Source organism: Carya illinoinensis, chromosome 14, assembly GCF_018687715.1.
Source record: "Carya illinoinensis cultivar Pawnee chromosome 14, C.illinoinensisPawnee_v1, whole genome shotgun sequence".
NCBI lineage: Eukaryota > Viridiplantae > Streptophyta > Magnoliopsida > Fagales > Juglandaceae > Carya > Carya illinoinensis.
Window position 1 is genome coordinate 833,067 of NC_056765.1, and position 14,044 is coordinate 847,110.

At 34.5% G+C, this 14,044-nt stretch overlaps 2 protein-coding genes across 2 annotated transcripts; one reads left to right on the forward strand and one right to left on the reverse strand.

The window, feature by feature from the left end:
- Positions 1-335: 335 nt before the first annotated feature.
- On the reverse strand, positions 336-4,732 carry LOC122293930 (probable LRR receptor-like serine/threonine-protein kinase At3g47570). The gene is made up of 2 exons (XM_043102393.1): positions 1,861-4,732; positions 336-1,160 (listed from the first exon to the last, which is right to left on the reverse strand). The coding sequence occupies exons 1-2, from the start codon at positions 4,547-4,549 to the stop codon at positions 742-744; spliced, it is 3,108 nt and encodes a 1,035-aa protein (XP_042958327.1). The 5' UTR covers positions 4,550-4,732; the 3' UTR covers positions 336-741.
- Positions 4,733-7,537: 2,805 nt separating this feature from the next.
- On the forward strand, positions 7,538-13,329 carry LOC122294535 (3'-5' exoribonuclease 1-like). The gene is made up of 5 exons (XM_043103344.1): positions 7,538-7,636; positions 7,775-7,858; positions 10,303-10,895; positions 12,158-12,333; positions 12,426-13,329. Exons 2-5 carry the CDS (start codon positions 7,837-7,839, stop codon positions 12,874-12,876), a joined length of 1,242 nt encoding a protein of 413 aa, XP_042959278.1. The 5' UTR covers positions 7,538-7,636; positions 7,775-7,836; the 3' UTR covers positions 12,877-13,329.
- The last annotated feature ends 715 nt before the right edge of the window (positions 13,330-14,044 follow it).

The window sequence follows — 14,044 nt, forward strand, 5'->3', positions numbered from 1 at the left end:
TTTTGGGGTCCAAATTTACTTACCATTTTTAAAAAATAATAATAGATATAATTTTAGAATATGTAAGTCTTACGTATTTTCTTTGAAAAAAAATATATCTATTATTAAAAAAATTAATTTTCTTATATGAATATCAAATTTATCTATTTTTTTAATGAGAGTGTTGTGGCCTTTATGCACTGTAAAAATCATTTCTCAATTTTTAATTTTGAAATAAGAATTGCAAGGATATATATATATATATTCAACAGGCATCATTCATTGAAATAAACCAACCAAAATGAGTCTTACAAAAATAGAGTCCTACAAAATTTTACACCATTATAAATGGGGTCTTTTCCATTATGAAAGTCAAGGAGGTACGGTGGGATAAAATCAATGGGAATGTTTCTATAAAGTTGATTGGAAGTGGCCATTGCCCTATAGAATGTGCGCATCGATTTAGCTGTCGATGTATTTTTCTGATTTGCCAGCTTTCAAAAGTTTAGAGAACATGCCTGATGTCACTGATTAATATGATACTCAATTTGCACATGTTTGTTCCTTTCGTCTTCCGATCAAATATGTCTTCATACATACTTCTTTCTTCTTGTGTATTAGGATTGCAATCCCTCCCTATTCTCTAAAGAAATTGAACTACTTACAATATATATATATATATATATATATATATATATGGCAATAAAAAAGTATAATAAATTCTTTTTTCCTAAGAAAAATGTTTGCTAATCAATCGACCCTTTAGTTCTTTCTCTGTGTGTATACCAATTCCAAGAAGTTTTTTTCTCGGATTGAATGCAACTCGGCCAAGACATCCTTGATATTCATCCTTTCTTTTGGAAGTTCCATGGAACAAGCTACTCCGACCCCAAGTATCAAACTCAAGCATTCTTGGATGTTGGAACTTGTAATTTGACTTTGGTAGGAAGCATCATCCGATCTTGATCTTGACGCGCCGTGATCTTCTCTTTCCCAAAGAAGAACAGGATCAACAACATCAACCAGTCGTTCAGGCAGAGCTCCCTTGACAAATTCATGTAGCGAAAAGTCATCCTTGAACATGTCATCGGTTGGCCTTTTTCCAGTGAACATCTCCAATAAGAGTATGCCATAACTGTAAACATCTCCATTTGTTGACACCTCATTTCCCATTCCGTACTCTGTACATTCATACACAACATATTTTGTTTTGTAATCATTGTTTTGTACTTCTAGTTAACACAAAAAAAAAAAAAAACCAAAATATAATCTTGGAATTTGGAATGATCATCTCTCATGACGATCACGGAATAGAATTAAAGAACTGGAGATGGAATGATAAAAAAAAAAATTGAGATCTAAGCAAAGAAAATACCAGAATTTATGTGGTTTGGTTGTATAGTCATCAAATCTCCATGATCAGTTGTATATATAGTCTATGATGACATATAAACCAAGATCAACAGTATCAACAATGTTTGTGTCTTGTTCTTTTCTTGGTAGCTCGATGGGAAGAAGACCTTGTTAAAACTCAATCTTCATGATTTTTGTTATCTGTTTATACTGGTTGGTATGTTGGTTGCTTTTATGGCTGGATTTACATGCTTCTTTGCATTGGTTGGTTATTGTTCTATCCTGGTTATGCATTTCTGTATCTTGTGATGCCTTTGTTATGGTTGCATCTGTGCTTCTGTGAACCTCCATTTGCTTTTTCAGTTGGTGTAATTTGTGGCCAATGATAAGCCTTTGTCATTTGTTGTTCTAAACTACCAGGAATCTATCCTAACTAGTATTTTAGAACACGAACTGAAAATACTAATGCTCAATTTGAATAGTCAAAAAATATCTTGATTTATTTAAAGCTAAATTGAAAATACTCACCAGGAGGAGCATAACCCACTGTTCCTTTTACTCCAATGGAGCTTGAATGATCAATTGAATAATCTTGAGTGATATCAATAAGGAATCTTGCCAAGCCAAAGTCACCTACGTGTGCAGTCATTTCTTCATCGAGAAGAACATTGCCTGGTTTGAGATCACAGTGAACGATTGGTGTAGCACAATGATGGTGAAGATATTCCATAGCACTTGCAATATCAGTGGCGATATCTAGCCTTTGAAGGAGACTCAAACTCTGTTGTTTTCTAGAAGCCTCGTTTGTTCTTGGGGTTGGGTGCAACCACTCATCTAGGTTGCCGTTTTCCATGAGTTCATACACCAAAGCCTTGAAATCATGACCTTGATAGTCAACACTTGAACAAGCTGTAAGTACCTTCACTAGATTCCGATGCCTAATATTTCTCAAAGCCTCACATTCAGTAATGAAACTCTCTGAAGCTCCATGGCGCAAAAGGTTGAGGACCTTGACAGCAATTGTAGATGTACCCTGATCAAGAATTCCTTTATACACAGATCCAAAGCTACCCACCCCAATTAAATTAGTCGAGGAGAACCCATCGGTAGCTTTTAGGAGACTTTGGTAAGATACATTCAAAAGCAAATTTTCTGAGTTTTTTGGACTATTTTCTTTTCTTTTCTTTTTTAAAGAAATAAGTAGACATAACAGAACCAAAGTTACTCCAAGTAGTCCAGAAAGTATAGAGATTACCAACTTCAAGGTAAGGGTCAACTTCCGTCTCTTATTAGATTTTTCATGCTTACATATCCGAAGCTGAAACTCAGTTATCCCACCACAGAGCTCACCATTTCCCTTAACTGAAGTTCCACTTGCGTTATTGAAAACACCCCGTGTTGGTACCTGCCCCCTAAAATGGTTGTAAGAGAGATCCAATATATGCAGGAAGTTGAAATGTTCCAAAAAATTTGGAATTTCTCCAGACAAATTGTTGTATGAAAGATCTAAAAGTTCAATGCCTCTTAATGATTCAAATGATGAAGGAATGGACCCCTGGAAGAAGTTCTTTCTGATGGCAAGAACTTCTAGTTCTACACAGTTGCCAAGACTTGCTGGGATTTCACCGAATAACTTATTTGCAGAAATAATTAAACTTTCTAGATTTTTCAAGTTTCCTATTTCCATGGGGAGAATTCCTGTAAATAGGTTCTCAGACAAGTCGATGTCAATTGGTGAGAATGAGAGACCCATGACTTGTGGGGGTATTACACCACTGAGTTTGTTCCTAGAAAGAACCAAAGACAGCAAATTTTGGCACTTGGCTAGGCTTTGAGGGATTCGACCACGAAGATTATTCCCTCCTAAATTCAATTCCACCAACAATGTTAAGTTTCCTAAAGAGGGTGGAATGTTTCCCGAGTGATTGTTTGTAGATAAATCCAGAGTTATTAACTTCTCAAGATATCCGATCTCAGAGGGAATATTACCTGAGATTGTGTTCTCGGCCATGTCCAGCTTCTCCAAGTTGATGAGATTTCCTATACCTTTAGGAATGCTTCCAAATATTCTATTATGTCGTAGAAGCAATCTGCTAAGAGTAGTTGAGAAGTTGCCAATGCAATTAGGTAACACACCGCCAAGTTTATTGGAACCTATGGCCAATATGCTGAGATCCGTGGCATTCTTTAGAGAGCAAAGAAAACTCAAGTCATTTCCTCCACTATTTCCAAGAAGATTTGAGTGAATGACAAATTTCTGAAGTCTGTACAGCATTTCCAAAGAAGGGACTTTCCCAGTGAGTTTATTTGAGTGCATTTTCAGGTCATATAGATAGGATGCATTAGCTATCGAAACAGGGATAGATCCAGTAAATTGATTGACGAAAATGTTAAAACTTTTGAGATTGGGTAAGGTGACGCCCAAGTCCCAAGGAAGACTCCCTTGTATTCTGTTGTATCCTACATCAAAGACTGTGATAGAAGAAAGATTAAAAATTGATGGAGGGAATGTACCAGAAAACCTATTTGAACCCAAACTTAAAGATGTTAATTTCTGTAGCTGGCCAAAAGAATCCGGAATACTTCCACTCAATTCATTAAAAACAACATCCAATACTTCTAGAGATGATAAGTTTCCGAAAGAAGATGGGATACTTCCTGCTAGTTTATTATTGTAAATATAAAGCCATCGGAGCTTGGAGAAGGACGCAAGCTCTGCTGGGATCTCTCCAACCAACTGATTATAATGAACTCCGACGTAGATGAGGTTGGTGCAACCGGATATATTGCTAGGAATTTGGCCGTTGACACTGTTTTTGCCTAATTCCAAGACTTGCAGTCTGCGCAAAAGGCCAACTTCTGGAGGGATCGTATGAATAAAACTGTTGTTTAAGAGGTTTAATTCTTTGAGGAAACTCAAGTTTCCTAATTGTGGTGATATGAAGCCCCCTAGATTTTGGGATTGAAGGTCCAACTTTGTGACCCTCTGATGTTGCCGACGTCCACATGAAACCCCTTGCCATCGGCAGAAGTGAATGCTATCATTCCAGGAGCTCAAAACGCCAAGTGGGTCATGCATCTTGGCCTTGAAGTCCAGCAAGGCCAATCTGTCCGTCTCGTTGCCTCTGCCAACCACAAAGGTGATCAACGAGCCAAAACACCATAGGAAAACAAAAGCAAGCATAATGCGAAAAGATGAGGATGCATGCGGAGCCATTGTAAGGTGAAAATGGCTGAAGAACGGCCTTCAGAAGCTCAAAAGGTAGCTTGCAAATATGTATATAACAGAAATTTCTTGGCAGGAACTGGGGGTGAAAATTGAAGACCCCAGGGTATTTATCAAATTTGCTCAGCTATAATGGAGGTAGCATAAAAAAGAAACATGCATGAAAGTTCTTTCGTGCTGTTCAAACTTCAAAGTCATAAAGCCGGGGCTGGTTCAATATCAGTCTTTGTTTACCCTTTTTGGCACTTTGTTAGTTGAGATGCTACACGTTTTGGCTGGTATGGGACTAACTAGCCAGAGAAATAGCATTTAACATGAAAGTTGGTAAGATAAGTTGGCCTTTTTCTCCTCCGCGGCCGCCACCCAACACAACTTTGGATCTTTTATCATTTTCCAATTGAAAAATGAGAAATCATCTTTTATAATTTTTTTTTGAATTGAGTATCATCTTTTATAAATGTAAGAATTTATGTAAGAAAGTAAAAAATAACGGTCATTTCTAATGAACCTTCTTAAACTTTAATTACGAAAGAAATCACAAAGGGAAAAAATAATACTTGCCAAAGATTTTTCAAGGTTGCCAAATTGATTTTCTTTTCAAAATACAAAATGTCTAACTTAACATTCCTATACATTCTAATTCCATCCAAATATATATATATATATATATATATATATATATATATAATTTGATATGTTTTTTTTTTAAATATTTAAATATAATTATATCATGTCATATTCGAGTTGACCCAAATTCACCCAAACCATATTATACGCAACCATATATAACCCTATATTTTTCGTATTGTGTTCACAAAAATTTGTGTCAAATATCATCAACCCTACATGAATGTCATTTCAACTATGTTCAAGTTGATGGCTACCATAGAAACTTATCGATTCTACAATTTAATATCGTGTAATATCATGGTGGTGTAGCTCTAACCATCCATGCATGCATACACACATGTATATATAATAATAATAATAATTATTATTATTAGTAATAGTCTTTCAATTTATCTCTAGGTACTTTAGAAAAGTAAGGAAGGGTTGTATTATCTCTAAATATGTTGTCATTGGGTCCCTATAATTCAAAGTGGCATACATGGTCCAAGTACAAGTTTTTAATGTATGGACATAAAACTTTTGGGTGCCCTCTTTTTCCAAATTGATTTTCAAGGATAATAATTTCTACCCAAAAGTTACCATTGATACATCTCTTTTCTTACCATTCTTTGTAAGTGTATACACATAACATATAAATTATATATTTTTGAGAGTTTGTCACATCAATTAACAGAAAAAATATATTATAAATCTTCTTATTTACTCGTTAAATTCAATAGTAATAGGGAAGCTTGTCAAATCAATTAACAAACAAAAAAAACATGTATTTATTTTTAATTTTTTGTAATTATTCAAAGTCTCACTTTAAGCTACATATATAACTAGTAAAATGCATAACTCATTTTTGAATAATTTTATAAGCTTCATAGAATTCTATGTACAGTTACTTTTACGTATTTTTTATACATTTTATTAATGTGATTAGCTGCATTATTTTTTTAATATAAAATAACGGATCTGATCAATTATAATAGTAAAATATATAAAAAATATATATAAAAATAACTATATATAACAGCAGTCGTATACATGTTAGAGACAAATTGGCGTACATGTATTTTTAGATTTATTTTTATAATTACATTTTAAGTATTAACACGAGTATAACATAAAAAATTAATACATCTATCATCTCAATGCAAAAAAGCAAAAAGAAATTAACGGCCAGGATATCAGGAGTAGCATTTACGTAAGAACGGATATATTAGGTCCCACCATTGATATCCATTAAGACCGGAACACGTATAACTGTCAAACTGCCTAGGACACTGAAAACCGAATCACCCAATCAAAAGGTCAGCAAAACAAACGACACGTGTTGTCTCAGAATAAAGTAGAGTTTTTCTGTCTTGGTGGGGCCCAATCTTCTCCCAATACTTTCTTTCCTTTTTGTGGGGCTGACAAATAAAAAATAAAAATAAAAATAATCTCACAGAAATAAATAAATAAAGAATAAATATACATTATATATTATATAGAGAAATTTGTATGTATTACAAATATTTTATAAAATAAATTTATAAATTAAAGTAATTTAATATAATTTATTAGATTATAAAATTATTTTTATTTTATAATAAATTTAACATATAGCGTAATTTAATATAATATATTAAATTATATAATTATTTTTATTATATAATAAAATTAACATATCACATAAAATTATGTTAATTTATTAAAAAAATTTATGATTAGTGCTTTTCCATATTTTATCAATACAAAATTTAAATGATAGGTCTGAATAAAACTTTTAAATATTTTTCCGTGAGACTTAGTGGTAAATACTCAAAATATGTGGAAATATGGTCTTAAACAAAAATGTTAAAATATGCTTTTAAAAACATGAAAATATTAATTTAAAGAATGAGTTCTGTTATATAGAGTCATTTTTGTGTATTTTTTATACACTTCATTGATGTGATTGATCAAAATAATTATTTTATATTAAAAAATGACTCAATCAATCACATTAATGAAGTGGATAATAGAATACGTAAAAGTAACTGCATATAAAATTTTTGTTCAATGATTAATTGGACAAAATCTTGCATAAATTAATGAAAACATTTTCTATATATATATATATAAAATTATATTTGAAACACTTTTAAGTGTAACATATATGCAGCATTGAGCATTTTTAAAGTGAGATGCAATCAAGTTTTTCATTTTTTTTTATTATTTTTGTGACTAATAATTCAAATTTTCTTATTTTAATTAAAGTATTATAAGTAGTTAGAATCTGAAGATATTTATATTAGGTTAGTATTATTTACATAAAAATAAGGAAATTAAAAATAAAACAAAATAGATTTTTTTTTTTTTTATATATATTTTTTCCTATCAACAAAATCGAAGACCTTATTTGCACAAGGAACCTGCTCATCCCCTCCGTTTTATTTTATCTTTCTCGCTCTTTTCCTCTCACCTCCCCGGAGAGACGAGGTCCCCCCTCTCTCTGTGACATTCTTTTTTTTCTCCCTTCTGATTTCTACATACCCATATGTATGCTTGTATTATATTCAATATGTGCGTATGCGGGTGATGCTTATCTTTCCATTTTTGTTTGTGGGATTTGTGTAGGTTGGTATTTATTGAGTAAGATCTGATGTACTTTCCGGTGGATCTCGTCTCTACACAAGATCATGATGGCCCTTGAAACTAAAGGTATGCATTTATTTTTTATTTTTTAAAATAAATTTAGGTTGTTGATCTGACGGTTACTAGGTCGATTCTGTACAGTGTTACGGTGGTTTTTTTTGATCGGTTTTAATAAATTCTTTTACGAGGTTGTTTGATTGTTTTATTTGGTTGTATGTTCTTTTGAATTTCATTAGGAATCACTAGTCTGTGTTTGAGAAAAGGGATCTCTCACTCTCAGGGACTTTGTTTGAATTATAATTAGCGTGGGGAATGTGGAAAATAGTTGTGATCTGGGTCTTGAGTTTTGAGTTCCTATGAGAGAATTCAAGTCAGTTTTGGGTTTAAATTTACGAGTTGGCTGCTTAAGTATGTATGACAGTGGACTATGAGAAATATATTCTAGTGTTGAATTGAGATGTGGAAGCTATGGGCTAACAAGTTTTTCTTTAGAATGTGAGACTTGAGCTTAAGCCCTAACCCGATCGCTATAAATGAGGCATACGTGGTGACTTGGAAATTTTCAAGGTGGTTGTAATATTAAATAGTTCAAATAGTTGTGAGTTTCTAAATAAATAAGATAATTTTAATTAATGATCAAAGAAAAGATTAGATAGTATAATCACACCTAGTAATAGGAATCATCCAACCAACCCCATAGAGGCTGAAACAGTTTTCCATAATTTCCTACCCACCTTGCAATGGAGTATAAGATCCACACATTCTCAATTCCCACTCTTCTCGCACATACAATACAATTCTATAACCATAACATGTCTCTTTCTTAGGTTTCCATCAAGGGAGCCTTGCTTTTCCAAATGGTCTTCTATGGAAAATTAATATTGTTGTGGGGGACTAATCCCCATTATTATTATTATTATTATTTTGTTTTTGTTTTTGTTTTTTTTTTTTGTGGGTTTTTTTTTGGGGGTGGGGGGGTTGGGGCAAGAGGTGAAATATCATTTGGTATGTTGGGCAATGCGTTCTCCGATCTTCAAGAGGGTGGATTGAGGTTTCAGAATATGCTAATGTTTAACCTTGCATTATTGGGGAAATGAATCTGGCATTACTAGAATGACAGAGAGGCTTTATGGAAAGTGTAGGAAGATTCCAAATATGGATGTCTGTGGGGTGGTTGGTGTTCTGATGAGGTCCAAGGGACTCATGGGGGGATTTTATAAAAACATCATATTTGAGGTGAAATATGGATCCAGAATCAAGTTTTGGCTCCATCTATGCTGTGGTGACAGGGCCCTCAAGGAAGTTTTCCCCAATGTTTATAGTGTTTCTTGTAACAAGGATACTTCAGCAACAATCAATTTGGAGATTCATAATGATTTCATTCAATGGAATATATACTTCATTAGAGCAGCTCAAGATTGGGAGCTGGGTGCGTTTAGTGGACTTTTTAATTTGTTGAATTCTGCTAGATTGCAGAGAGACGGCGGAAAGGATTCTCTGGGCCCCATAAAAAAAGGAATTTATAAAAAAAAAAGGGAACGTTCAGTGTTTATTCCTTCTATAATACCTTTATTGTTCTTTATATTAATCCATTTCTATGGGAGAATATTTGGAGGACAATGCTTCCCTTGAGAGCTGCATTCTTTGCTCGGACGTGCACTTTAGGGGAGATTTTTACCATGGAAAATTAAGGGAGAAACACATCTGGATGATCGATTGGTGTTTTGTGTGTAAGAGAAGTGGGGAGTTTGGTGATCATCTTCTACTTCATTGCTAGACTGCAAATGCAATGTGGAGTGATGCTTTTAGTTGGATTGGTTTGGCTTGGGTCATACCTAGAGATTCGCTAAATCTACATGACTTTCTTGTATCTTTATCTTCTTTTGGATAGGTGTCTCCTTTGTATACTTTGTGTGTTTGTTTTGCACTTATTAATGAAGAGTTATTATTTGTTAAAAAAGAAAAAAAAAAAAAACTGATGCCTTATAGGAGCAGCTTTTAGTTTAGATTTTTTTTACCTTTTCAAATAAAGCACCGATTCACTGTTGGTGTGACTGAATACCTTGGATTGAATGACGAACTTGGAGTGTAAATGAGAGCGGGTTTTGGTGGCGATTCCTAGCTGGTGGCTGCAAAGGCCTGTAAAGTCTCTCTCCAAAAAAGTATTAAAAAAAAAAGTCTCTCTCCAAAATAGACTGAATGATGACCATGAAGCATAAATGAAGCCTGGTTTTTAGACTGTTTTTTGGCATCCAAGATGCCCACACGATTATGCTTGCAAAGAAATGATGGTGTTTCTAAATAAATTTTGATATTTCTCTTAATGGGCTTTTAATTGTAGTTTTCTGTGGATCCTAATCGTAGGTAGAATTTCCTTTCATAGCCATGACATTTGCTTGAACTAGAAAACATATTGGTTAGTTAGGCTTCATGTTGCAATTTATATATGTACATACAGCCATGATTTGCCACACTAATAACATGCTTGTCGCTTTCCATTTTACTGGCAGAAACTATGCAAAGGAACTGTGAGGCATCCTTAAAATGCCTCCAGAGCCCGGGAGTCCCTTACAAACTGCAGTGTAATGGGAATTCTGTAGATGGCTTTTCAGAGCTTAAAGATAAAATAAACACTCACCAAGGTGGGGATTTTGAACCAGAGCGCCCATTGGGTTGCAAGTTTCCTGAGCCACCTAATGATTTTTACAACAAGCCAACCTACCAGCATGATTTTGGCAAATGGTCAACCTTCCATTTTGATTCTCAAAAGGTGCAGCGGTGCCACATCAACTCTTTTGAGAGCCAGTTTTGCCAATTCCCTTTGGAGAATCAGTTTCAATATGTTCCTTTTAATACGATTGCTCAAGGTCACCCCTATGATTTCCAATTTCAAGATTTTCAGTATTTTGTGGTCATAGATTTTGAGGCTACCTGTGATAAAGATAGAAATCCTCACCCACAAGAGATAATTGAGTTTCCATCTGTTATCGTGAGTAGTGTAACTGGCCAGCTGGAAGCATGTTTTCAGACATATGTGCGACCAACTTGCAATCAGCACTTGAGTGATTTCTGCAAGGGTCTAACTGGTATCCAACAAATTCAGGTTTGTTCTGAACTCAGTTTACCTACAATTATAGAAAGGAAATATGGTACATGGATTGATCAGTTGCAGTTTACAATAGATTATTTTAGCGGTACTCAAGAAGTGGGCTCCGCCATCTCCCCCAAATTGTGATGCTAATTCATATCTTTTCTTAGTATAGTCAACTTTAGTATGCTTTACACTTTATGAAGGAGATTTCTACTTCAGACTTGTATAGTTATCTTTGTTTGTCTCTAAGTTGTGGATTTCAGCATCTGAAAATATGACAGATGGTTAAGGGTATGTTTGGTTATGGAAATGAGAAGTGGAAATGGATTTTTTTGTTCTGTTTGGGTAATGATTAGATAAAAAGTTGAAAGTGTATTTTTTTAGATTTGAAGATGTTTGGTTTGAGATTTTCAAATATATTGATTACTTTTGAAAAAATTTTGGCAACCAAACAAGGCCTAAAAAATGCTAAGAGTCTTGAAAGAAAACATTTCCATGGGAAGTGATACATTTTAAGATCCATGTCCTGTACAACGCCCGTCCATTTTCAGTTTTGGGACCTAGGGGAAAACATTATGGGACTGTATGCTGATCAGGCCTCCTGAGAAACCTATGTTGGTGGTATCAGCATTAGGTTATGGCCTCTTCTCAATCATGGTTTTTCATGATGAGTTGAAAAGGAGGAGACTCCACAGTCAAAGCATTCAGTTTAGACAAATAATTCCTTAAGAACATCAAGGTTGTGCTTGTGTTTGTGTGCATTATTGAGTGCACATGCCTGTATGGATTTTAGAGACACACGAGAAGGAATAGGTCTAAACTGTGCTTATATGGACATAAATGCATAGATCTAAACTTTTTTTTTTACCAAAATCTGAGTATAAACCAGGAAATACCATCTGACTAAACTCAATTCAACTAAGCCTCCCAACTAAATGAGGTCAGCTGTAAGTAAATTAGTTTTGTAATTTGTATTAGATTAAAAAAGATATGATAGGAAATGGCAATTTTTTGAACTTGGATCATAATTACTGAGAGAAGTATCTGAATTGAAACTGATGGAATATGTGACTATATATGGATGAACTTATAAAAAAAAAAAAAAATATGACTACATATGGATGAGTTGGAGGCGTGTATGAGAGCCACACTGAATTTCTCGATCTATACAATGGTGTTATAACCATGATTATTAATAGTTAATATTTGTTTTGTCTTAAAAAATTTGGACTGTTTAGATTTAATATCATTCTGACCATATTGTTTGGTGCCAGGTGGACAGAGGTGTTACTTTAAGTGAGGCTCTCCTTAGGCATGACAAATGGCTTGAGAAGAAGGGGATTAAGAGCACTAATTTTGCTGTGGTGACATGGTCAAATTGGGATTGTAGGGTGATGCTGGAATCTGAGTGTCGATTCAAGAAGATTAGAAAGCCTCCTTATTTTAACCGGTAAAATAACACAGATAATGAAAATACTGTTACTTTGAAATCCCTACATCTGGATATAATCTGGTCTGAATTCTCTGTTGATCTTTTGTTAGATGGATCAACTTAAAGGTACCTTTCCATGAGGTTTTTGGTGGTGTGAGGTGCAATCTTAAGGAGGCGGTTGAGATGGCAGGCTTGGTATGGCAGGGACGTGCTCACTGTGGCCTGGATGATGCGAAAAACACTGCTCGCCTACTTGCCCTCCTCATGCACAGGGGTTTTAAATTCTCCATTACAAACTCTCTGATGTGGCAGACTACTGACCGATCATTGATGTGGAAGCAGTCCCCAGAGCCCCTGTCCTCCCCTCATCAGCCACAGAAACCAAAGGATATTCATATTCCTGTTTTCCCCTATCACCCTTATTGTTTCTGTGGGGTGAAGAGCAGCAGAGGAATGGTCCAGAAGCCGGGGCCAAAGCAAGGGAGCATCTTCTTTGGCTGTGGAAATTGGACTTCCACTAGAGGAGCCCTCTGCCATTACTTTGAATGGGTTGCTTCCTGAATGGGAGTATGAGAAGACTTCTCTCAATCTCCCCAATGTTATCCTAAGTCTTCATAAAATGTTTTCCGTAAAAATTGAAAAAAGAAAAGAAAAGAAGGGATAAGTAATGGGTTGTCTCCTAGTAGAAGCCAGTATGCCTTAGGTGCTTGGTGAGGTTTCTGCTTCATACAATATACATATAAATAGTTGGCTCATTTGCTTAATATTGTGTCTGCTATAGACCAAGTAGTCTTCTAAGGAAAGGGAGCTTCAACCTGTAAAGCTGACTTACTATTGACTGGAGAACAGCTGGGAATGCAAGGATGGGTAGTTAGGATGGTGCTTTTACATGCTCTGGCATGCTAAGTTTATCTTAAATAATTTGTGAGATAGAGACACTTATCTGAATGCATTTTTAATTGGAATCAGTAGATTTGCTCGGCCTGGTCTGCTGATTTCATTTGTTTGATATTAGCTTCCTGTTGCAGTTTTCTCTTAGTTGTCTTGTCTTATAGATCCAGTTTTCTCTCCTTGGCACATTCAGGAGCCCGACTTAAGGAGGTGCCTGATGTTGAAAATACTTCAAACGGGAAGGGGGTTTGATAACTTCGATTTATTGTTCGAGCAAACGACCGCAACCTTTTAACTGTTTGGTTACGAGAATAAATAATTTAGTTATTTCAAAATTTAAAATAATAATAATATTAAAAAATAATATTTTAATAAAATTATTTTCAATTCTTAATTTTTATCTCAACTCACTGTCCTAACTGCACCTAGATATTAATTAAAGCACAGTATGTTTACATTCCACCAATTTGTTCTGAGTGAAAATAGCTGTACTCTCTCTCTCATTATCCAAGAACTCCATAGTCCATGGTGTGCAACCCAATCAAGTATATATATATTTTTGATAGGTAACCCAATCAAATATATTTGAGATAAACTATTTTCCTACAAATTCAAGAGAAATGAAATAATTCATTTGACCAAGGCTGAAGAAGTTTCTTTTTTGGCAAATCTTTGCGGGGGTTTACCAAAAATTGTAGGGTACAAAAGTCATATCACATTCAGATTTAAGATGTCACATATAGTCCTATATAGATTTAAGATGTCACATAAATAATTAAATCTCATTCTCATTAATTTATACGCTGGAGATAAGAGATGATTTAATATAGTGTTGTAT

Excerpts from the sequence above, each read along its gene's own strand:
- LOC122293930 (XM_043102393.1), bottom strand. The coding sequence starts at position 4,549 with ATGGCTCCGCATGCATCCTCATCTTTTCGCATTATGCTTGCTTTTGTT. Across the intron at positions 1,161-1,860 it reads AGTGGGTTATGCTCCTCCTG|AGTACGGAATGGGAAATGAG; the intron begins GTGAGTATTTTC and ends ATGAATGTACAG.
- LOC122294535 (XM_043103344.1), top strand. The coding sequence starts at position 7,837 with ATGATGGCCCTTGAAACTAAAG. Across the intron at positions 10,896-12,157 it reads CTGGTATCCAACAAATTCAG|GTGGACAGAGGTGTTACTTT; the intron begins GTTTGTTCTGAA and ends GTTTGGTGCCAG. Across the intron at positions 12,334-12,425 it reads AAGCCTCCTTATTTTAACCG|ATGGATCAACTTAAAGGTAC; the intron begins GTAAAATAACAC and ends ATCTTTTGTTAG.